General features: G+C 44.3%; 1 protein-coding gene across 4 annotated transcripts in view; it reads left to right on the top strand.

The window, feature by feature from the left end:
- Positions 1 to 4,247: 4,247 nt before the first annotated feature.
- Positions 4,248 to 24,007, top strand: part of KIF16B (kinesin family member 16B) — a 299,460-nt gene continuing 279,700 nt past the window's right edge. The window contains exon 1 of one of the 4 annotated variants that reach the window (XM_049650080.1): positions 4,248 to 4,432. In XM_049650080.1, coding sequence (XP_049506037.1) covers positions 4,386 to 4,432 — 47 coding nt within the window. In that variant the 5' untranslated portion in view covers positions 4,248 to 4,385. The remainder of the gene's footprint in view (positions 4,433 to 24,007) is intronic. The other 3 variants (XM_049650081.1, XM_049650083.1, XM_049650085.1) reach the window with 3 other exon arrangements.

The raw sequence follows: 24,007 nt of genomic DNA, 5'->3' as shown, positions 1-24,007 counted from the left end.
TGCACATGGGGGGCATCACAGAAAAGAAATGAAAAATCCCCCAAAGTGTTCAGACCTAGGAGCTTACATACTGTTTTAACAAAGGGTGATAAAATGCAGAGAAGTGACTGGACAAAGGAAAAGGGCTTGGGTTCCCAGGGATAGTAGATTGTGGGAAAGTAAATACATGAGGGAAACTAATGGAAGATGAGGGTTTTTTGGTTTTTTTTTGTTTTTTTTAGTAAGTTTTGCTGGCTCTCTCTCTCTCCAGTAATAAGGACTACTCTTTTGATGGTATAGGAGAGGAGAGAAGAAACACCTTCACAAAAGGAAATTTATGTCCTGCTTTTAGGCAGGTGGGGGAGGGGAGGGGGCTCTTTCTGTGTTTGCTCCTTCTTAATTGTCCTTCTTAATTCTTATGTCAAAGCGACATATTTTGGGGTGGCATATCCTGATCCTCTTAGTCAACAAGTGGTTCTGCTTGTCTGGATGGATTCTGTCACCCTGGGATGCCCTCACTCATGCATCTGTGATCAGCTAGTGAGTTGGCTGGGGTGGGCTGGTGCCAGGGGACCCCACTCCCAAGTCTGGTGGTTGGCTGCCTGTTGGCTGTGGCACTGGGTTTGACTGGGTCAAGCCATCCTTAAGCAGGCCAGCCTGGGCTTGCTCACATGACAGCATCAGGGTCCCTCGGGTGAGTGGAAGTATGCAAGGCCTTCAGACACCTAGGTTTGAAAGTGACAAAGTTAATTCTGTGGCATTCTATGAGTCAGAGCAAGATACAAGGGCAGCCATACTAGAGAGGTAGAGAAACAGACACTGCCCCTGATTGAGGGTAGCTGCAACCTGACGTTGCAAGGTCCAAATACAGGTGGGGAAGCATTTATAACTGTCTTTAAATCTGTCACACTGTTTTAGGTAAGGAGGCTTTCTCACTATTCCTGGAGCAAGACCCCCACTTTCCCAACTCTGAACATTTTGTTCCAGGTATTTTCTCTGGCTTAGAAATCAGCTCTTCACCCATCTTGGGTTTCAAATTCCACCCATCCCTTTGCAAGGCCCATCTCCAAAACTAATTCATCCACAAGACGTCTCCCCATCCCTTCAACTAAATGTGGCTTCTCACTCTGAAGGGTTGAAATGTCGCCACAGACTCTACAAAGTCTGTCGATTCTGAACTATTTGTAACCATAGGTACAGTTACATGCAGTTGAGACAATCTTTTTTTCATCTTAGTATATAAAATGACTATGATTTAGGGTGATAGTTTCCATTAAATTGAATCTTCTGTGATTTCTTCATTCACTTCTGCTATAAAAGAGAGCTGGGATTCACAGCTACCTGCCTATAGATTTGTAGCAAAATTTCTATGTATGACTTTTGTGATTATCTTTGCTGTTACTTAGTAGCTCAGGTTTTACAATCCGGCTCCAAAGCACGTTTTTTCAAATTATCTTTGCTTTTAATGTTTAGTATTTTAGGAGATCCTAAATTTACCTTTACATTTTATGACTTAGAAAATGAAAACGGTTCTGGGTTTGGATTTGATATCTGTAATTTCTATCTCTGATACTATCAGGCAATTGTTTGAAAACCAGAATCCTCTTTTCCACTTACTGGCTCACTGTTTAGCTCCTGAATTCAACTTAAGTCCCATGGTGTAAGACAACCCCACGAGGAGATATTAAGTGTACTGTGTGATAGAATGCTTGAGGTCGGTACTTTTAGCACACAGGAAAACAGATGGGTTTCTGAGATGTCAGTTGTATCCTATGTTCCAATTTAAGTGTGCCAGTCTGCTGTTTATCAAGGTTTTTTAAAAGTCATGTTTGTGAGAGAGTAAATCAATTTTATTCCTTAAAGGCTAGGGGAAGAAATACATCCCTGTATATATAGCTGATAGGGATATTGTTTTTTTGTTTGTTTGTTTTCTGCTGATGGTATTTCAAGATGATTCGAATATTTGTAGGCAGAGTGAACATTCTATTCTAGTGCTATCTCACTTTGAAATGAAGAAGCTAAGACTCAGGGAGTTTCAATCACTCACAACTATTTGGCAGAACAGAGATTGCTAAACATCAGAAAAAAAAAAATAAATGGAGACCCAAATATAAATTACATCAAAACAAGCAAAGTACCTCTTTTCCCACCTCCCCATTGTCCCTCTGTGAGTTGAAGCTTCACTGCCACCTAGTCAAAACCTCTATGCCAGATGTGTGGGGTCTAGTGTGTCTGCGATGCTCTGTTTTGTGTCAAATGGCAAGGTCATAGGAGGTCAGGGGCTTATAGGCGTGTGTAGGCTGCTGAAAAGAAGCTAACTAACGAAATAATGAACTAAACCTCACCACTAACCAACCAACCAACCAACCAACCAACCAATAAAACCCCAGGCACAGAAAATCGCTTTATGAGTAAGCTAGAGCTCCTCCTATAAAGTTCAATTCGTTGTCTTTAAGAATTGAGCTGGCATTGCCGGGGGTGGGCCAGTCGGGTGTTCGGTGCGCCCAGACCCGGGAGCCTGGTCGCGAACAGTGGTGGCGGTGATTCACTCCAGGGTCGGGCGGCTCGCCCCCCGCCCACCCCCGCGAATTGGGCACGCGCTGTTTGTCCCTGCTCAGCTCCCTTATAAGGCGGACCCCGCCCCTGCCTGGGGCGGCGGGGGCGGTGCGCCGGCTCCCTGGCCGCGCCTCCAAGCAGCCCGCCGCTACTGCGCATGTTTCGCGCGGCCCGGTCCAGCTGCCGGCTGTCCTTGTTTTCCTGCAGCCAGCAGTGGTGAAATCTGCACCCAGCTCTGCTCGCGCAAGTGGGAAAAACCCTGGGTTTTCAGGGCTCTGGAAAACAAATGGGATGCTGATTCCGGGCTAGCCGCGGGGCTCTAGGGAAGCAGAAGTAATGATTCCTTAATCTGAGTGGGTCACGTTTGCTGACATCATCTCACTTAATGCATTAATCAACTCCAGGGAGTTGTTTCCGATTTGCCGTCAGGCAAAAAGCCTCAGAGGTGCCTAGCAATGCAGACTGCAGGAAGCCCAAAACTAGTGTAGGAGCTGGGGCTCAAATCTAGCAGCCCAGTGTCCACTCCCTAAGGCCTCTGTTACAGCTTGGCTTCCTGGACGAGCAGCCCCTCTTGCCTGGCTCTGGTCCCTTCATCTGAACAGAAGGCCACTGCTCCAGACACTCAGACACCCTGGGAGTGTGAAATACCCGCAGGGAGGGAGAGGGGTGAGGGCAGAGCTTCCCTTCTCAGCCCTAGGGGGACTCCAGAGCCTGGTGGATCTTGAGGACCTGATACAGTGGGCCTGCCAGATCCTGACCGTCAGCTGCCCTACTGGGCAGGAAGGGAGGGGTCCTGGAGTTGGGCTGCGGTGGGCTGAGCGGCTCTGAATGGGGCAGTAGGAGGAAGGCAGAACTCAGGTCTTGGCTGTGGTCACAGGTGGGTTCCTGGGTGTGTGTGAAGGAATACGTGAATGCATAGCTGAATAAATGAATTTATATTCTTCGGGAGAGGGCAACGGGGAGAGGAGGACTCAGGAAAAAAAGGCTGGGTCAGGCCTCACTTCTTATGCCCTAAGCTTTAAAGAGAGGGTCGTTTTCACGCCTAACTATGTTATGATTAAAACTGAACTACTAAACTGTAACAAATGCAAAAAAAGTCCAATGAAGATCTGATTTCAGTCAGTGTAGCCATTGTCGCCAGCAGTTTAAAAACATCTAGTACCCTTTTTATTTTCATTTCTCGTCATCCCTGAATTGAGCGGTCCAAAACACACCCCTTGGTTGGGTAGCCTTAGAGCAGCAGAGAAGGACCTAGTGGGACAACCCACAAACAAGCTATGATAATCTCTGCGCCTCAGATTCTTGTTCTGTAAATTGGATGAGCTAACTCTTGCACAACGGGCTAAAACCAGGTCTCCTTATGGGTTGACACACTGTTTTCGGTCATCTGAGCCCCAGGACTGAGGTCTTCGCTCTGGCCCTAAGTTACTGCGACCCCTTCCCTTTCTTCCTCCTCCCTAGGTTTTCAGGTGATAAGACTGGGTTGTAGCTTTCCTGAAATCACTCCTCTTCGGTAACCCTGGGTGACTTACAGGCCACCGCCTGCGCGGAGGCTCTTCCTGACTAGGCGACCTTAGGTGGCGGTGCTCGGGCATCCCGACCCCGCCCCTCTTCGCCGCCCGGCCGCAGCCAAACCCCGGCGCGAGGATCACGCGGGCCGGAGTCGCTCTGGGCATGCTCAGTGGCCCGGCAGGTGGGGCCGCCGCGGGACGCCCGGTCCGGCCTGGAGCGGAGGGGCGGGGGTAGAGAGAGGGAAGTGGGCGGGAACGGAGGGCAGAGTCGCAAGAGTCGCCGGCGGCCGTGGGGTGCTGGGCAGGTGGGAGCCCGCGTGGGCCGGGCCGGGATGAGCGATGGCATCGGTCAAGGTGGCCGTGAGGGTCCGGCCCATGAATCGCAGGTGAGTTGGGGGAGGCCTTAGGCGGCCCCCCGATGCGCCCCCACTCGGATGAGCCTCATCTCCAAGTCCCTTCGAAGGGCAGCCTGGACCTAAGTGTCACGGGACGGTCTGCGGCCCACTGGTCCCTGGCTGTGGCCTCTGGGGGCCTGGAGCACTTCATGCTTTGCTGTCCCTTTTACCCTGCCCTTTTGGGGACCCTGGGGGTACCGAGTTCACGAAGCCACGTAGAAGATTCCTGCCGTATTAACTTGGGGGGGTTTGCGCGCCCCCCCCCCCCCCCCCAAGCGTCAAGGGATCACTTTCATGAAGGCGTAGCCTCCTTTGGGGGGAATATGAGAGTGGTTATGGGACACCTCAGCTGTCAGAGGAGCTCTCCTCAATTCTGTCAACTCAGAAATTCTCTAGTAACAGTAATGTTACTGTTTAATTTCTCAGTGAGCGAGGATTTCGAGTCCCTGAATGTGAACCCTAACTTCTAATCAGTAACTTAGCAATTCTTAACTTCACGTTCAAGAGTGTATGGGAAACTTTAGCAAAGTTTTGACTTCAGAGGGGGAAAAAAATCAAGGACACTTAGGCACACGTGTTTGAAATCCTCTGGTGTTAACAGAGGGGAAGAGCTATAAACATATTTAGAATTTAATCTTGTATTTTTCAACAAAGTAATGCTTTTCAGAATGATTTGACTCTTTATTCACTGAAAAAACAATCTGTGCTTGCTTCTCAATGACCTCTTTATAATCAGTTTAGGAAGATGCTTTAGAAGAGTTTTTAAATTGGTTTAACTTTAAAGAATGAAGCAGACGTAAATGGTATGTGTCCTTCTGAATTGACAGGCCAAGTTCACACAAGGCCATTTATTTTTATTGGCTTCTCAGTCAAGTTGTTGGACATTTGACTTACCATATGGCTTTTCCACTTTCTCATGTCAACTTGTGGAAGTAATTGTTTGGTGGTTCTGACAGCTGATTGGGGCATCAGAGGATCATAAAATTAAGTGATTGCCAGAATCTTCCTCGACTCACCCGAATCTCCTTTTTCTCTTGGCAAATAGGGAATCATTCTGGGTTGTAGCTATTGTAAACCAGTGCTTTTGTCATTTTTAAGTTACTTGTAAAGCTTTTTAGGGAAGGAGTTTGACTTTTTTGTAAGTCTGAAGAGAATATGGATGTTTTTCTGTATATTCAGTCATACAGGACAAACAGACTCCTAAGTCATTTAGACCATTTAAAAAGATTTTTCTTTATTCTGGATTTACATGTATAAAGAAGTTCCTCTCGCTCTTTGGAATAACATGAACACATGCTAGAAGATTGTATTGAGTAACTTTAGAAAGCACCTGCCAAATGCAAGGCACTGTCCTGAGTGCTATCTGGGGAACAAGGTGAATAAGGTGTTTTTTATTTTTTTAATAAGGTGAATGAGTTTGTTTTTTTAAATTTTTTAATGTTTATTTTTGAGAGAGAGAGAGAGAGTATGAGTGGGGGAAGGGGCAGAGAGAGAGAGAGAGACAGAGAGAGAGACAGAGAGGGAGACACTGAATCTGAAGCAGGCTCCAGGCTCTGAGCTGTCAGCAAAGAGCCTGACAAGGGGCCCAAACTCATGAACTGCAGGATCATGACCTGAGCCAGTCAATCGCTTAACCGACTGAGCCACCCAGGTGCCCCTAAGGTGAATGAGGTTTGATGAATGTCTTCTTAAGAGCCTACTGTCTGATGGGGTAGGGACTGCACCCTGGCAGGACTCTCCTAAAACATGGGGCTGGTTGGGAGGGATGGTGCAGGTGCAGTCCTTTGCCAGTGTAGGCCTGGAGCCAGTTACATGGAGCGGCTGCAGGAAACATCCAAAGTCATGTGATTTGAGGAGGTAGATTGAAGTGATGGTATTTATGTTTTCAGCAGAGAACTCTGGTGGTGGTATCAGGGTTAGGGCAAGAGGTAAGGAAGTAGTGGTCTGAACCAAAGGCAGAAATGGGAAGGCTGGGTATGTACACCAAGACAGTTTACTGGCAGAATCGACAGGATTTGGCAGGTCCTTGGATGGGAAGGAGGAGGACGGGGAAGAACAGAGAACCGTTAACTGAAGTTTGATGGTCAAGGAGGTAGAAGAGGTTTGGGGAAGGTGTGTAATGAGGTTGGTATATAACTTTTTGGAAGTGGGATGCAGTGTGTCAAGTACAAGCACCGTGTGGGCACAGAGTGAGTGCTGCCCTCGTGTTGACCCTGTTGTGTGGGAAGGGCATCTGTCTCTTTTGTGGCGTTCGCTAGACTTTTAGAAACATGGGTTTATGTCTCAGGTGATTTGAAGACTGACATTTGGAAATCTTTTGCACATGGAGGACAATTTAAGAGTATTACAGTGAGATTTCTCAGGAGGAGAAAATCTTATCTTTATAAAGCATATATATATATGCACATATATATGCATGCATACACGTATATACATATACTTATGTGTGTATATCTATCTATATATATAGGTATATATATAGCAGGTTACAAAAATAATGTTACAGTAAGAAGAAAAGGATTGGATACTGGGATATGCTTTTCTTTAGGATTCTAGGGAGAAGATTGGCTTGCCCCTCATGAAGGAGAATTAGCATAGCAAATTGTCATAACAGAGAAAGGAGAAGTGTCTCTTGAAGGAGGTGATGGTTTTTGCTGTCAGATGTTGCCAAGATGGTGCCCTGAGGATGTGAGTAAGATGAGGTCCTTGGTCTTGGAGACAGGAGCCTTGGTAACCTTCCAAAAGGCAGTTTCAAGGAGAGACAATGATCCAGAAGTTGGACATGAAATGGAAAGAGATGTACAAATGGCCGACCAGAAGTACTTGACCTAAACATGCACATTATAATAGCAGTAAGAAACTATTGTTTATCTGTGAGCTTGGTGGACCTTAACTGAACATCAGGTGCTGGGGAAAGTGGTGATGAAATCATAGAGGGTCAAAACCCCTGAACACTTTCTTAGTGGGAATTTGATGGTAGCTATCAAGATTGGAATTGAATAAATCCACTGATTGGGCAGTTTCATTTATAAAGATTTTATTTTATGGATTGTATTCCTGTCTGCCAAGACGTATGTGTAAGGATGCAGGTAGGGATGTAGGTGCAGATGTAAAGTTTTTGTTTTGTTAATCTTCAGAGGAGATTTAGGCAAAGAGGAAGCAATCGACAGAAAGCAAAGGCCTGAAGTTTTGGGAGGTGAGGGTCGCTGTTGGAGCTTGGCTCTAAAAGGATGGAGGCATGGCAGGGGGATGCTGACTTTCTGAGCTAGGAGCCTTTGCAGTAACTAGTCCTTGCGAACAAGCACCCAGTGCTTGATTCAGGCTAAGATGCAGTGCCTTTGTTTTTACTACGGTGGGGCTTTGGTTATGTGGCAGAAGTAGTAGTTTTCAGGTTTGAAAGAACTGTTATTTTGCATCACATAACAGCAGCTACTTTATGTGAGAGTTTGCTCTGTGGCAGTGGTACAAAATCTAATTTAATCTTTGCAACAGTCTTAGTAGGTACAGACTATTATTGTCATGCCATTGTACAGATTGGGAAACATAGTTAACTTGCTCGAAGTCAGTTTTCTTTTCTTTTTCTTTTCTCTTCCCTTCTTTCTTTTAATATTTATTTATTTTGAGAGGGACAGAGGGAGCGAGAGTGAGAGAGAGAATCCCAAGCAGACTCTGCGCTGTCAGTGCAAAGCCGAGGTGGGGCCTGAACTAATGAAATGTGAGATCATGACCTGAGCTGAAATCAAGAGTCTATGCTTCACTGACAGAGCCACCCAGGCACCCCGCCTGAAGTCAGTTTCGGAGGGCAGTCAGCCCTGTACTTTTTGAAAATGAGTAAAATGTTTGCAGAAACTTAATTTGTTCATTGCTTTTATGGGCAAAAGTTTAACATTTATGTATTGTCTTTTTATGCCTCATGTACGTATGTCTTATGTATGCCTTTTTCTTTGTGATATCTCCCATTGTTCTTAGGCCTGGCCTTTTCTTTTTATCGGTTTCACGTTTTACAGTTTTACAAGATACTTCTTTTCCCTTCTGAAGAGAACAAAATAATGATTTGGTAACTAATTCGTTCATTTCCTTTTGTTTTCAGTTGTTTGCTTTTTTTTGCAGAAACACTAGGTGATTCCTTTGCACCATCTATCCTGTCCCATTGATTTGCCAGTGTTGATGGGGCTGGGGTCTGAGGGCAGACTGCGTGGGTCCCAGTTTTGGCTGTCATTTACAAGCTGGGTAAATTTGAGCAAGACACTTAATTGTTTTAAACCTCAGTTTTCGCAACTGTGAAATGGTGATTGTAATTGTACATGCCTTATAGATTGTGAGGCAAGGTCTTTTTTTATATATTTTGTTACTGTGATTGACAAGATGACACATTTGAAATTGAAGTTCTGTAAATACGTAAAAGATTCGTGAGGTGTTACATGCAGTTCCCTCATATTTTCTGTCCTGTCCTATTTTATTCTATCGTCTTGTTAAAAAGAATGCTATTTCTAGATCCACTAGATTGACTTCCAAGATCTATTAATGAGTTGCAGTTGGCAGTCTGAAAAACAACCGTCGTGGGGTTCAAATGAGATCATGCATGTGGATAAAGCCCTCCACACAGTGCCTAGCATGCAGCGAGGGCTCTATAAGGATCAGTTATTGTTATTGCTGTTGTTTTCACATTTTAATGATGGCAACTTTAATAGTAAGTTTTTGAAAATTTTTTTGCCAAAAAAATATTTGTGAGTGCTGGCAACAGGCCAAGTGATAGCTTTTTAACGTGCTTTCTTATCTAATGAGGCAAGACCCCCCTCAGTCCTTCCCTTTTCTGACTGTTCTTAGCTTTCTTTCCGGATTAGCCTCTCAGGTGGACCCTACAGTCATGTCTATCAAGTTAAAAAGAGAAGAAGAAAAACTGTCAGTGGTATTTTGGGATTGACAGCTTTAGGGTGTACTAAAGTCTTATTTTACGAGTGTCAGGGTGGTCTCTTGGATCTGTGATGAAGACAACAGATGGCTCAGGTGTTAAGGGTGGGAGACATCTGTCAAGACGCTGCCATGTATCAGGCATCATGCTCATTTCTTTACCTTGGCAACTTCCTTTCCTGCTCCCACCAACTGAGTGACTGAGGGCTTGATTATGCCCATTTTACAGAGGGGAAACTGAGACCCTTGGATAATAGCCACTGGGGTCTGGGTTTGTGCCAAGTCTACCTTCCTGTCATTTCTGAAGCTCCTCCATTATACAGACACTGAGATGAGCAGAGGGCAGGGGACAGCCGGGCAGGTAGGAACGAGTACAGTTACAAGGGGTTTTAGACCAACCGAAGCTTCTTGTAAGAATCAGTTGACAGGTAGGTAGACAGGGTGTTGTGAGGACTTTCCTTTGTTAAGCTTGGGCTTTTATCCTTTTATGCTCCAGTTTGCTGGCCGGTACGTGGCTGTAGGCCGCTTGGGGCTATTTCAGTTAACATTAAGGGAGATTTCAGTTGTAGTTGCTCACTGCCGCCAGCCACATTCCAAACACTCAGTAGCCCACGTATTCAGCAGTGCAGACATAGAGCATGCCCATCATCGTGGAAAGTTCTCTCCAGCGGTAAGACTGAGCTGGCTTGAGTCCCAGATTTGCCGCTTCTTAGCTTCCTGCCTTGGAGCGTAAGTGCTCTGTGCTTCAGCGTCTTCAAGTATAAAATGGAGATCTTCACAGGACCCACCTTGTGGGCTGAGATGGTGCCTGAGTGCGCTAACACTTGCTAATGCTGTTGCGCCCCAGAGCAAGGGCTCTGTAAATCTTGGCTATTATTTTTAGGCATTGGGGGCTACTGATGGTTTTAAAACAGGGTTGTCATTTGCCATTTTATATTTTCAGAAGTTTCATCTAATACCAGTGTGGAGAACTGCTACCAGGACCAGCAACAATGAGCTTTTATTTAGTATTTGCCAAGTGCTGTGTGCTAAGTGCCTCTTATGCACTAGTAGTATCCTGTTGGCTTTCCTATCGTACTCTGGGATGCAAGACCCGGGGCCTAAATGTCTGTGTGAGTGGGCAGAGGCCAGTGCAGGAAGACCATAAAAACTGAAACATGACCCATGACGATGTGATTCTGGACTAGATTGGAGTCTTAATAGGTGTTGAAATTCAACCAAGTAAATTCGAAAATCTAATAGGCTTTATTAAGCAATTCATGAATCAGGCGGCATCCCTGTCTAGCAAATTGTAAGGAGCTCCAAGGAGTTGTACAAAATGGAAGGTTTTTATAGGAAGGAGGATAGGGTGAGAATTTATTAGCAGAAGAAAAGATTGTTTCAGGCAAGGTCACCTTCCCTGAGGGAGAACAAAGAGTTTTATTAGGTGGATCACTGTGTCTTCCTACCTCCATGGTGCTGACCAGAGAATTGTTGGCCGACTATGTTCCTGGGAGAGGTTGAAAGTACAGTTAGGTTAGATATTAAGCCCCACTTTGGTGACTTGGCCTAGCATAAGTAACTCCCATTTTGGCCTGCGGTTTTCTTTAAAAAATTTTTTTTTTCAACGTTTTTTATTTATTTTTGGGACAGAGAGAGACAGAGCATGAACGGGGGAGGGGCAGAGAGAGAGGGAGACACAGAATCGGAAACAGGCTCCAGGCTCCGAGCCATCAGCCCAGAGCCTGACTCGGGGCTCGAACTCAGGGACCGTGAGATCGTGACCTGGCTGAAGTCGGACACTTAACCGACTGCACCACCCAGGCGCCCCCTGCGGTTTTCTTTTAACATAGGAAGGGGCACAGTCGAAGGATATAACTTGCAAGCAAAATCCTGAAGAAGCTTTTAGCATATTTTCTGACTGTGAAAATAATATACGCTTATAAAACAATGCATGCTCTGAAGACAAGTATGTCAAAGAAATCGAATTGAAAATAGCTCATAACTCCATGATCCAGGGATAGCTACGTGTAAACTTGATGCATTGGAATCCAGCCTTTTTTTTCCTTGTGTAGCAACAGAATGTGTACACTGTTTTATACCCTACTGTTTACATTTGTAAGAGACACCCTGAAGACCAATCGGCAGTGCACAGAGAGGCAAGAATCAAAGATGACTGAGCGGTTTGGGATATAAGTGGGAGAATGACTCCCCCGCAAAGTTAGGCTGCCAAGGTGAGCTGGTTGGGGTGGAGGGGCATGATGATGAGTTGAGTTGGCTCTGGATGCTGGTGGGGGATCCAGGCAGTAGGGACTCAGGTGAAGTATCAGCCCTGCGGTGTGCATTTGGATGTGGGTTCCTTGAAGGTGACGGTGGATGTGGTGGAAGTGAGCTTTGTTTCCAAGGAGAACGATAGTAAAGAAGGAAGGGTTGGTAGCAGAACAGTGTAACTGGCTGTGTGACACTTGCTCTTTAAGACTCAGTTCTCTTTTTGTAGGACATTGATTCTCAGGGTGGGCAGGGACAGCTGGGAATCACTGAGATTCTTTTAGGGAGTTGCCAAAGTCAGAACTACTTTTGCAGTAATACTAAGATAGTTGCTCTTTTCACCCTTCTCTCATGGGGGCGTGGCGGAGTTTTCCAGGAGCACCGTGATGTCGTGGCTCTGTGTGCCGTTCTATGTTTTAGAAATTTCTCAGTTTTAATTTCTTATATAGTAACTGTCAGTAAATAGTACTGCTGTTCTGCTTCTGTGAGGCACATGGCCAGACTTGGGCCCCAGCCCTCACCTGGGCACCACAAACCTGGGCGAGGCAAAGGAGAGGTGTGGTGTGTTTGTTTTTGTTTTAAAGAAGTGGAACTGGAAACAGGGAGGTAGGGGGTGGGAGAAAGAAGGCTGTGGGGGAGGCAAGGGAGGGAGGTGGGGATGGCTAGAGGTTGTCGCACGGGGTGTGGGGCAGCTGTGATGTTCCGGGTGAGTGAGGTTCCCCAGGGAGGGTCGTGCTGTCACTGACTCACGGGATTGGGAACACATGGAGGTTTTATCCCTTCTTTTAGACGGACTTGGCAAGTAACGTGAAGCGAGGGACTGGTGTTTTCTCATATACAAAATTTAAAAATATCTTAATGTGTATAATGCACTTAAATAAGCTATGAGTACTAGTAGTTTAAAAATGCTCTTTAATGACCTAGAGTATTAAATAAGCATGATTTGGTATTAACTTTTTGTTTTATTCATGGAGGCTGTGGGTGAGAGATCCAGAGTGTGTTTGTCTTTCTGTCTGTGTGTCAGAGGTTATTGAGAAATGTCCAGCTGTATAATACATAGCGCTTTGGTGTGAGGTTGATTCATTTTACACATCCTCATTTCATGGTTAATTTTCTAAATTGTTTCAATAGCTTTTGCTAGAAGTGGGAAGCCGTCTCGCTGAAGCTTGTTTTGGGAAGGAAAACGTTCTAGTCCCACCTACGGCTGGGGGAGGATGTGATAGTGCCTTATAATTCCCAACCCCTTCCCCAGGACTGAGAGCCTCTGGTTTGTTTTGGTGGCCCGGACTACGTTCCGTCCGGCTCCAGTTGCAGAGACAGTCCAGGAAAAAGTCCTTCATGGGAAGGCGGGCATCGTTCCCTTGGATTCAGCCTGCCAATTCCCATCAAGCTCAGAGGAGGTTCCCGCCAGCAGGACCTGGAAGCTTCCCCTCACTGTCCGGGGCTCTGGGCTGAGTGCTTGTTTCCTGCTCTATTTCCAAATACATTCATTATTCATTGTTGCTGCTTAGTAGGGGAGAAATAACTACGTCTGTGATCAGCATAGACACTTTGAACAAATTTCAGTGGGATATGTAGAATTTAAAGTCAGTTGAGAAAGAGCTTTCACTAATGGTGCTGATCAGTGATTTTTGTCATCGATTACTATTGCTAGCGGCTCATTCATTTACTAGGAACTCTGCTAAGGCTTGTGTGGTTGCTATCTAATTTAATTCCTAGCAACAGCCCTATAGGGATGAATACTGTTATCTCCATTTTATAGATGAGGAAACTCGGGATCAGAGAAAGATCGGGTCCTGGCCCCAGTTTTATCACATTACACTGGTTTTCTGGCTTCATAGCATTTACATTATCTGAGTGTATGTATGTGTGCATATGAATGTATTTTTGTGTGTTTGCTTTTTTATCATGTTCTTGCATAAATTCTGTGAGAGCCAGTAGCCTTGTCAGTCTTACTCATGGATGTTTCTCTGAAGCCTAGAACTGTGCCTGGCAGAGAAGGGTACTCAGAAAATATTGCGTTAATAACTGCCACCTCCCTTGCTCCCTGTTTCCCCTATCTTTCAGTCTGTGGATGCTTATAAGGAATCAGGAACCCCTAGCCCAGCACCTGTTACAAGAAATCAGGAACTCCTAGCTCAGCACATGTTTTAAGGAATCAGGAACCCCTAACCCAGCATCTGTGGGATGTCTCGCACTGCTCTGTGTGAGGAGGAAAAGGGAACTTCGATGATCTTCCTGTTGGATATTAGGAGGACAAGAGAAGTAGAAGAGGGCTGAGGAAGAGCCTGGGTGAAGAATAACAGCTTTGGAGCTTTCCCTGCATATTAAGTTAATTATACACAAATTGCACTTCGAATACTCATTATGTTTATCTCTTAAGGTTAGAGAATTGGAGATAAAGCACTTACTGTGTTTAAATGATACATAGTTTATGGGACAAAACACTCATGTGCCTTTTTTCAGGAAAAGGTTTTGTGTTTTTTGTTTGTTTTGTTTTGTTAGCTTTTTATCTTGAAATAATTTTGGAATTCCAACCTCCCCTAATATTCATGTCTTACATAACCGGGGTACAGCTGCCAAACCAAGAAATTATCTGTACAAGACTATTAACGAGACTATAGTTTTAACTGACTGTCCTTTCTCTGTTCCAGCAACCAGTGTAGGACCCTACCTCACACTTAGTTGCCATGTCTCCTTAATTTCTTCTGGTCTGTGACAGTTCCTCAATTTCAAAAGAGTGCCAGTCAGTTAGCCTGTGGAATGGCCCTCAGTTTGGGTTTCTCTGATGTTTAATCATGATTGAATTGAAGAGGCAGTGTTGGTGAGAACACCACATAAGTAATATTCTGCTCTTCATTTCACATCATGCCAGGGTACATGGTGTTAGTCTGTCTTCTTAGTGGTGATGTTGACCTTGATCACTGGTTAACGTGATGTCTGCTGGTGGTGTCTGTGGTTGATAAATATCTGAGGGAGATACTTTGTGGGGAAAAGTTTTTTATTTATTTTTTTTTAATTTTAGAGAGAGAGAGAGAGTGCCGGGGGGACAGGGTAGGGGGTAGGGGCAGAGGAAGAGGGAGACTGAGAATCCTAAGCAGCTTCCACACAGGGCTGGATCTCCTGACCCAGATATCATGACCTGAGCCGAAATCAAGAGTCATGCTTAACCAACCGAGCCACTCAGGTGCCCCTGCAGGAAAAGTTTTAAATTTCAGTTTTACAACACTATTTTTATCTTCATGAGAACACATTTCAGATGTTCTAATAAAAGTTATTGTGAATATAAGATTCATTTAAAATATCCCCCCCACCCAACCTTGTGAAAAAGGATTCATCATACTTAAAATGAAGGACATTTGTGTTTTGGAAGGCTGATGATGATTGTACAGGACTGTGTATTTCTGACATCTGCAGTAAGACACGTATTAGCTCACCACATGCTGATGTCTTCTATTCTCTACTGTTTCATTAAAAAAAAAAAAAATAAAAGATAGTTGTTACCCACTAAATTGATTTTAAGATCTGCAGTTTGGAAAACACTAGTGTAGTGGATTTATTGTCCAGAACAGAAATTGGTAAAATCTGATTTTTTTTTTTTTTTTCCCGAGAGAACATCAAAGTTAGGATTGTGTTAGATTGAAAGTCAATCCTGTTTCCTGTAAGACGCTGGAGGGCTCATGATCCCAAGAGGATAAATCAAGCTTAGAAGGAGATTTTTCAACTTTTAAGAGGCTAGGATTCTGAACGTACCATGCGATGTCTACTTTCAGGATCTTGCTTTCTTGAGCTCTCATGGCCTCATGGTCTTTCGCCAGGTTACACCTGCTGATTCTTATTTTCAGGGTTTTATTAACAGAGTCTAAGCCATCACAGTGATTCTGCTTGGAAATTCTGCTTAGGGCAGAGGTAAATCACTCTGTGAGCTCCCTCTTAGTGGGACTTAAAGTTCCCTAGGAAGGTTTTAAGAAAAAATAATTCAAGGTGATGGAGACTAGCTCAAAAGTGAGAACAATTGCAGAGATGAAGCTTTTAAAAACAGATTTTGGTCTCTTCTTTTTCCTAAAGTTTTCCTGTGAGCTGTCTCTACTTGATCAGATTGAAAGGCAGTTGTGAGAAAAAGTGTCACCAGTCCTGGGCTGGGACTCACATTGATGATCCAAATAAGGTGCTTTTCTTTTCTTCTTTCTCTTCTTTGTTTTGAGGTGGGGTTATGCCTTACCTGCTGAGCATCCTGGAAGTATTGGGCAAGCACTCTGCCCTGTCTAAAATGCTGAGTTGGTCTCTTGCTTGAACACTCTTTGCTAGGAACCAGCACAACAGAGTACTTCCCATTCCCCCCCTAACTCCCCCAGCCGCAGGTGGTGTAGTCCTTCTTTTCTTCTTTTTATTTTAATATATAAAAACTTTTCATTTTGAACATTTACAGAAAGTTGCAGAGTAGGGCAGAGTTTCCACGTGCCTTTTGCCCAACTTCCCTAAGTATTATAATCTTAGAAAACTATAATTAAAAACCAGCATAGTAACACTGATACAGTACTATTCACAATAGTGAATCTTAATCTGACTTATTCACATTTCCCAAATTTCCCCAATAGTGTCTTTCTTCAGGTCTAAAATCCAGTCCAAGATCGCACAACGAGTTTAGTTGTCTTGTAAAACATCTTAATTAAGCTCTTTTTGTTCTTAGGGCCAACTTTGTCTTTCCTGATATGATATTAAGGGTATGAATAGATAACATTTCCCCTAGAATAACTCTCTTTGAAAGATCGAGGAATTATGCCTCCTGGCATCCTTTTTTGGAATATAGACAGACACTATGAGCTGTTAAGACCTTGGTTGGATTAATTGTTCCACATGTCAAATGGAAAAGACACATGGGGACCTTTCATCCTTGATGGGGTGGAAAGGTTTGGAATTTGGAGTGAGTTTGGGGGAAGGCAGGTCTTAGTGATGTGTCAAGGATTTTTTTTTTTTTTAAAGTTCATTTATTTTGAGAGAGAGAAAACATGCATGAACATGCACGAGCAAGTGGGTCAGGGCCAGAGAGAGAGAGAATCACAAGCAGGATCTGTGCTGTCAGCACAGAGCCTGATGTGGGGCTCGATCACATGAACCAAAAGATCATGACCTGAGCTGAAAACAAGAGTCAGATGCTTAACTGACTGAGCCACCCAGACACCCCTCAAGGATCGGTTTTAGACATAATTTGTTAAATTTGTAGTACAGGGGCTACAAACTCAATGCCTACATGGGACCAGATAGGCCTTCCACAATCCACATTACAAACTCTGAGTCGGGGAGGTAATCGTGTGTGGAGGGGCACTTGCTAGTTTCTCTAGTAAACTTCCTCCCATGTTTTAAGGACTTCACACTAAAGTTACCAACACTGTTTATCTGTTGCTCACGTAAGCAGATCACTGTGTGTAGTTCCCAGTCAGCTGGTGCTCCTGGAGCCTCTACTCTCTGGGGCCTCACCATCCTCTCTCTCCAGCTAGTGGAAGGCAAGTGGAGGGTAGGGAGGTGCACCCACCTCCGTGGTGTGGAAGAGACATGTCACTAGTGCTCACCTCCCATTGGCCACATGGCCACACCTGGCTGCAGGGAAAGCTGGAAACCGTAGTTATTTTACTGGCTGGGACACCACTTCCTGGAGATAATTCTGTACTGTAAAGGGGAAGCTATCTAGTTCTGCACACTGTGTCTCGAGAGGCAACTCCATCTGTTCCAGCCAGTGATACCATCAAGGACCTTTGCACTTACATTTCTTTGTGGTACAGGTGTGGAAACCCAGATGTCCACATGTCCACATGTCCTGTTTCTTCCTTCTTAGTTAGATGTCACCTCCTCAGTTGTCTCATTGAAAATATCATCTCCCATGCCTGGTATTTCCTATCTCCCTTCTCAATTTTTTATTTTCCTTATCACTCTTATCACAATTTGGACAACTGTGTATTTTCCTTTTTTAGTGGTTTATTGTCAGAGTTACCCTATGAGGACCGGGGCCATTCCTGTCTTGTTCTTGGATATCTTTCTTGTACTTGACATGTGTTCAAGTATTGAATAAAATGGGAACACGGACTGTTGAAATCCTCCAAATTTCAAATGTTGGCTAGGGTTATAGCTAAAACAAACAAGCAAACCATGTCTATGGGTGTGATCCTGGCTGCTAGCCTGGGCCTTGGGTGGAGAGCCAGGTGCCAGGGGCTGGGGCTGGAAGACATGGGTTTGTTTTCCAGGTCTGCCACTTGCTCATTGTGTGAGTTTGGGTGTGTCATTTTACTTCTCTGGGTTTCAGAGCCTTCTTCTACAATATGAGACTAATAGTCCTCCCCACCTGCCCACCCCCACCCCCCACTTGCTGAATTATTGGACTTACTGTGTATCGAACTGTGCCAGACCCTGTGCTGGTTGCTGGGGGAACGAATGCTGAGTGAGGTGACCCCAGGAAGCTTCCAGGGAGAGGGGAGGTTTGATCTGGACCTTGTACAGTGGGAAAGAGTCATAGCAGAGGAAAGATATTTTAGTCATTAAGTACTTATTGAGCAGCTGTGTGTGCAGGGTGCTTTTCAAAGTTTGGAGATTCTTTGCTGAACAGGATGATAAAGTTGCTGCCCCCAGAGAGCTTATATTCTAGTATACAACTGTCGAATAGAAAGGCAGTGTCCCCCACATATGTAATTTAAAATTTTCTGGTAGTCACATTAAAAAAAAATAAAAATAAATGGGTGAAATTAACTTTATCAATCTAATTTAACCCATTATATTCAGAATGTCATTTCAATATGAAATCAGTAGAGTAAGTATTAATGAGATATTTTACATCCCTTTTTTGTACTTTCTTGGAAGTGTGGCATGTTTGTTATACTTACAGCACAACTAACCACGTTTCAAGTGCTCAGTAGCCACATGTGGCCAGTCACTGCCATATTGGGCAGCACAGGTCTGGGAGGTAAACAGATCATATGTAATGGCAGGTAGTTAAAAGTTCTATAAAGAAAATAAAGCAGGGTAAAAGGATAGCTAACCATACCAGGGGTCAGGAAGGGACTTTTTGGGTAGATAAAAGAAGGTGATGAACTATGGGGATATCTAAGAAGAATCCTCTAGGCAGAAGGAATAGCAAGTATGAAGGCCCTATGCCAAGAACATGCCTGGAATATGCACTGGATACTGGAGGCCATGTGGGAGGAAGTGTGATGCATCATGTGGAGCTTAGGAAACTATGGTAAGGTTGTAGGCTTATTGTGAGTGTAGTTAGGGCCATGGCAAGAGTGAGAGAATGGGAGTGACCTGATCTGACTTCACTTGTCCAAAGGTCACTTGGGCCACTGGTGGAGAATGGACTGTAAGGGGACAAGAATAGAAATGGGATGATTTGAGCAAGAGGTGTGGGTGTATATGATTATGATCATTCATACAGTCTTTCATCCTGCAAACATTCATTGGCCGCCTACGAAGTGCCAAGCATTATAGTTAGGCACTGGGGACACCAATGGGCATGATCTATGTTCTCAGGAAGCTCAAGCTAGCAAATGAGTGGCTGGTTCAGAGTGGCAAGCTTGAGTAGAGGGGCAGGCAGAGAACCAAGGGAGCCATTCTGTTGAGTGGGCAGGTGTGGTGATTTCTGGCTGTCCTATTTCTTTGCATGACTGATCACCAGGCTGGTGTCAGGCTAAAAGAGCTTGAGCTTAGGTGACCTGTAAGACCCTCGTAGCACTGAGGTCAGCAGCCTGTATTCTGTTGACTGTTGGGCAGCTGCTGAAGATGAGTTCAGGGAGATGTGGGGTCACACTCAGCCTGTGATGCAGGTAGTGGACCAGTTCTGGAAACAGGAGGATGGTGAGAAGGAAAGATGGGACACTGCAAAGGCAGGCTTTTGTCCCCAAGGGAAGCTTATTTCCAGTGGTAATGGTAACTTAGCCTACACTTTCTACTAACCAGTGGTTTTCAGATTTTCTGCTCTTTCTAATGACCAATAAATGAATTAAAGGATCAGTGGAAGGACTTCACTCCTCCTTGCCTGGAACATAAGTGCTTGTGGAACTGGTTTGATTATAATTTGATCTTGGCTGGAATTCCTCCCTCCTTTGATTTTGAAGAGTCGGAGGATTTTGTGGTTGTTTCTTTTTGCTGCCTTTCCCCTTTTCCCTTTTCTTCTGCTCTAACTTTTGAGAGAGCTATTGCTAATCAGTCCTAGATACATCGGATTTATTTTCTGTACCGTCTTTCTTAGCCTTTGGAGCACGTTTGTAGTTCTTGATTTGCTATTTCCGATTCATTTATTCATTCCTTCATTCAGCAGACATGGAGTGCTTTCTGCATACGGGAAACGACTTTCTTTTTTTTTTTTTTTTTTTTTTTTTTACTTTTTTAATATATGAAATTTATTGTCAAATTGGTTTCCATACAACACCCAGTGCTCATCCCAAAAGGTGCCCTCCTCAATACCCATAACCCACCCTCCCCTCCCTCCCACCCCCCATCAACCCTCAGTTTGTTCTCAGTTTTTAACAGTCTCTTATGCTTTGGCTCTCTCCCACTCTAACCTCTTTTTTTTTTTTTTTCCTTCCCCTCCCCCATGGGTTTCTGTTAAGTTTCTCAGGATCCACATAAGAGTGAAACCATATGGTATCTGTCTTTCTCTGTATGGCTTATTTCACTTAGCATCACACTCTCCAGTTCCATCCACGTTGCTACAAAAGGCCATATTTCATTCTTTCTCATTGCCACATAGTATTCAATTGTGTATATAAACCACAATTTCTTTATCCATTCATCAGTGGATGGACATTTAGGCTCTTTCCATAATTTGGCTATTGTTGAGAGTGCTGCTATAAACATTGGGGTACAAGTGCCCCTATGCATCAGTACTCCTGTATCCCTTGGGTAAATTCCTAGCAGTGCTATTGCTGGGTCATAGGGTAGGTCTATTTTTAATTTTCTGAGGAACCTCCACACTGCTGGGAAACGACTTTCTTTGTGTGTGAGCTTTTCCTTGGAAGGATCCCTTTGCACTGTTTACTGATTACATTAGCGAGGCAGAGATTTCACTGTCCTGCAATCCCAGTCTTTCACACAGTACTTAGTACAGTGAAGGTGTGATAGAGGCATGGATATGGAAGAGCAGGTAAATTAGATGCTTCTTGTATCCTGGCTGTAGAGTGCTTGCATGGAATAGGCATAATCAGTGCTATTATAATTTTGTCTTGTACTTTTTAGGATTTCACGTGGATATTGTGATGGCAAAGCACAATCTGACATAGCTCAGTAATAAATGGACAAAGTCTACTAGTCACCAAGTATTTGGTTTTACTATATAGATAATAAAATACCGTAGGTATTTGGAGAAAGGAAGATAGTGTGAGCTCAAGTCTATAGGTAAGGAGTTATGGCAGGAGTTGAACATTGTGGTCTGACTAGGCTTAGCTTGGTGAAGAGCAGAGGTTTTCATGGTGACCTTGACATTTTGTCCAGCTACTGAGCTTTTATTGAGCCCTTTTCTTTGGTCAGAGACGATCGAGGGCATAGTCCCTACTCTCTAGTAGCTCGTGACCTAGTGGAAGTGACAGGAACAAAGGGAGCTTCAGAAGACCCCTAGGTAATGATGGTGTATTCGAGGCATGATGTATGAGGGTGGGGGTGTTGAGTGGCGCCCCTTCTAGGGATGGGAAGAACGTTCCAGAGGAGGATACCATGACAGGGTATGTGCCAGGCCATGTGCTAGACCAGTGGTTCTCAAACGTTTTTGGCTTTGGGGATTTCTGCAGTCCTCTTTGAGGACCCCAAAGAGCTTTTGTTTTTGTGGGCTACATAAGTCTATTATTTACCACATTAGGAATTAAAACAGAAAAACCTAAAACATAGGAGTATGTAAGCACACATTCCTTTAGCCGTCAGAACGATTCATCACACACATTGCAGCCCCTGGAAAACTCCACTGTGCACTTGGGAGAGAATGAGAGTGAAAAAGGCAAATAATGTCCTGGTATAATTATGAATATAGTTGACCTTCTAAACCCCGTCCCCCCCCACAGTCATTAACAACCACAAGGCAGCTGCTGGGTTGCATGTTGGGGATGTAATGGTGCATAAGCCAGGCACTGTCCTGGTCTTTGTTGGACTAGGTCCTGTGGTACTATGTACGGAAGCTTGTGGTGAGAGCTGGGGTCTAATTCAGACTTGGGGCATCAGGGAAGGTGCTTAGGGGAGAAACATCTAGCTAGATCGGAAGTGGGCATTGGCCAGGGACAAGTATAGCAGATGGAGGGAACAACGTGGAAGGCCCAGAGACCTCATTTGAGGAGCTGAAGGAACTTCCAATGGCTGTGTGTTAATAATGCATTTGCTAGAACAATACCAGCAGTTTGCTTTCTCTGTGCAGCTTCAGTGTGATGTGATTTTATCCACTTGTTTGTTTTCAGAGGCACACATGGCTGTTCTTAAGCCCCTTCCCTGTGTGGCTTGTAGGCAGCTAAGGGCCTTGTTTCTTGGCACTTGTGTTGGAGAGCTTCCTGTTTCAAGTGCTGAACTGGGTTTGTCAAGCTTTGAAAACGCAAATGGAGCAGAGCCATGAAACGTGAGGGGGCTCAGTGTGCAGAAGAATGGAGACTGAATTAAAAAGCATAATTAATCATAAAAGAACAGAAAGGCGACACTTGAGACTTGAGGACTTGAGTGAAACAGAAGTGGAACTGCTCGTTTGATGTCATCGTATGATTGCAAGATGAGGCCTCGGTCTCAGACAGTGAGTGCCAGTGCATTGTGTACTAGCTCTTGCCCCTCCTCCCCTCCTTTGAAATGAGGTCCAAATTAGAGATGCCAGTATTACGCCAGGTGCAACTAGAGACTTCCTTTGCCCTCATATAGTTGTTGTAGGAGGGGCCTGCTTTATTGTGCATTTACTGTTCGGTCAGCTGAGTCCCAGAAATGAGGACAGACCTGTTTTGCTTTCTGCCTGTTTGATTGCAAAGAACATCATGATATCAGAGGGCTTTCTTACTTCAGGGCCTTCTGGCTTGATGACAAGGTTATTTCTTTCATTTCTGCGTAAATTGTGGTAGTGTATTCAGTTTCAAGGAATCTGGGATGAGTTCTTGAGTCTTAAGAACCAGCTAATGCTGCCCCAGCAGTACAGCTCTGGGGAAAGACAGCTTCACTCTTCAAAAAGGGCACACCTCGAGGGTATCAGGACATGAAAATACTGGCAGAGAGTCAGAAGGATTGGAAATTAAAGAGGTGCAGCCTATGCTGAAAAGATAGAAGCTATTCCTCACTGGTAGTTTCTTTAAGAAATCCTAAAGATGTTAGAAAGCCTGAACAGATCACACGTTATTTGCTCCAGGCTGGGTTAAGTCATGTTTTATTTTGTTAAAAGTCAGCTTCATTGGTTTCATCACATCAGCCAGCATTGTCATTGGCTCTCTGTCCCTTGAGGCGCCATGGGGAGAAGATAATAGAATCCAACAGAAAGTTTGAGAAGCCACAATCAAATTCTTTAGATTTGCTGGCAGTAGGTCATTTAAAAAGGTTTTTTTGCCATTAGAGGCATAACCTGCTCTCTGAAGTCTCCCAAGTTTTCTATGGGGTCTCAACTCCCGTGTCTGGGGAACTGGCAGAGAGCTGGTGACATGTGTGGGCTGCGGGGGTAAGCCAACATCACCTCCCTTTCTGCTGTCCTGTGGAGTATGGTCATAGGAGTGCCATTGTATTTCAGGAATAACAAGAATATTCACATAACATCTTCTGATTTTTTAAAGTACTGACAATTAATTAAAGATATTTTAGAATACAGAGTACACTAGTCCTAGCCTTCAGATGCCACTGAAAAATATCTGGCATAGAATGAATGTTTAAAATTTCTCCCCTACATCAAAATAAAATGCTTCTGCACAGCAAAGGAAACAACCAACAAAACTAAAAGACAGCTTACCAGATGGGAGAAGATATTTACAAATGACACATTTGGTAAAGGGTTAGTATCCCAAGTATGTAAAGAACTTATATAACTGAACATCAAAAAAACATGGTCCAATTAAAAAATGGGCAGAAGACATGAACAGACATTTCTCCAAAGAAGACATCGAGATGGCCAACAGATAGATGAAAAGATACTCAGCATTGCTTATCATCATGGAAAGGCAAATCAGAACCACAGTGAGATATCATATTATACCTGTCAGAATGGCTAATATCCAAAAGATAAGAAATAACAAGTGTTGTTGAGGATGTGGGAAAAAAGGAACCCTTGTACACTGTTGGTGAGTGAAAATTGGTGCAGCCACTGTGGAAAACAGTGTGGAGGTTCCTCAAAAAATTAAAAATAGGGGGGTGCCTGGGTAGCTTGGTCAGTTGAGCATTCGACTTCAGCTCAGGTCATGATCTCATGGTTCGTGGGTTCGAGCCCCG

This window comes from Panthera uncia, assembly GCF_023721935.1.
Source record: "Panthera uncia isolate 11264 chromosome A3 unlocalized genomic scaffold, Puncia_PCG_1.0 HiC_scaffold_11, whole genome shotgun sequence".
Taxonomy (NCBI): domain Eukaryota; kingdom Metazoa; phylum Chordata; class Mammalia; order Carnivora; family Felidae; genus Panthera; species Panthera uncia.
The sequence above is the reverse complement of the archived record's forward strand: the minus strand, read 5'-3'. Positions and strand labels throughout refer to the sequence as shown.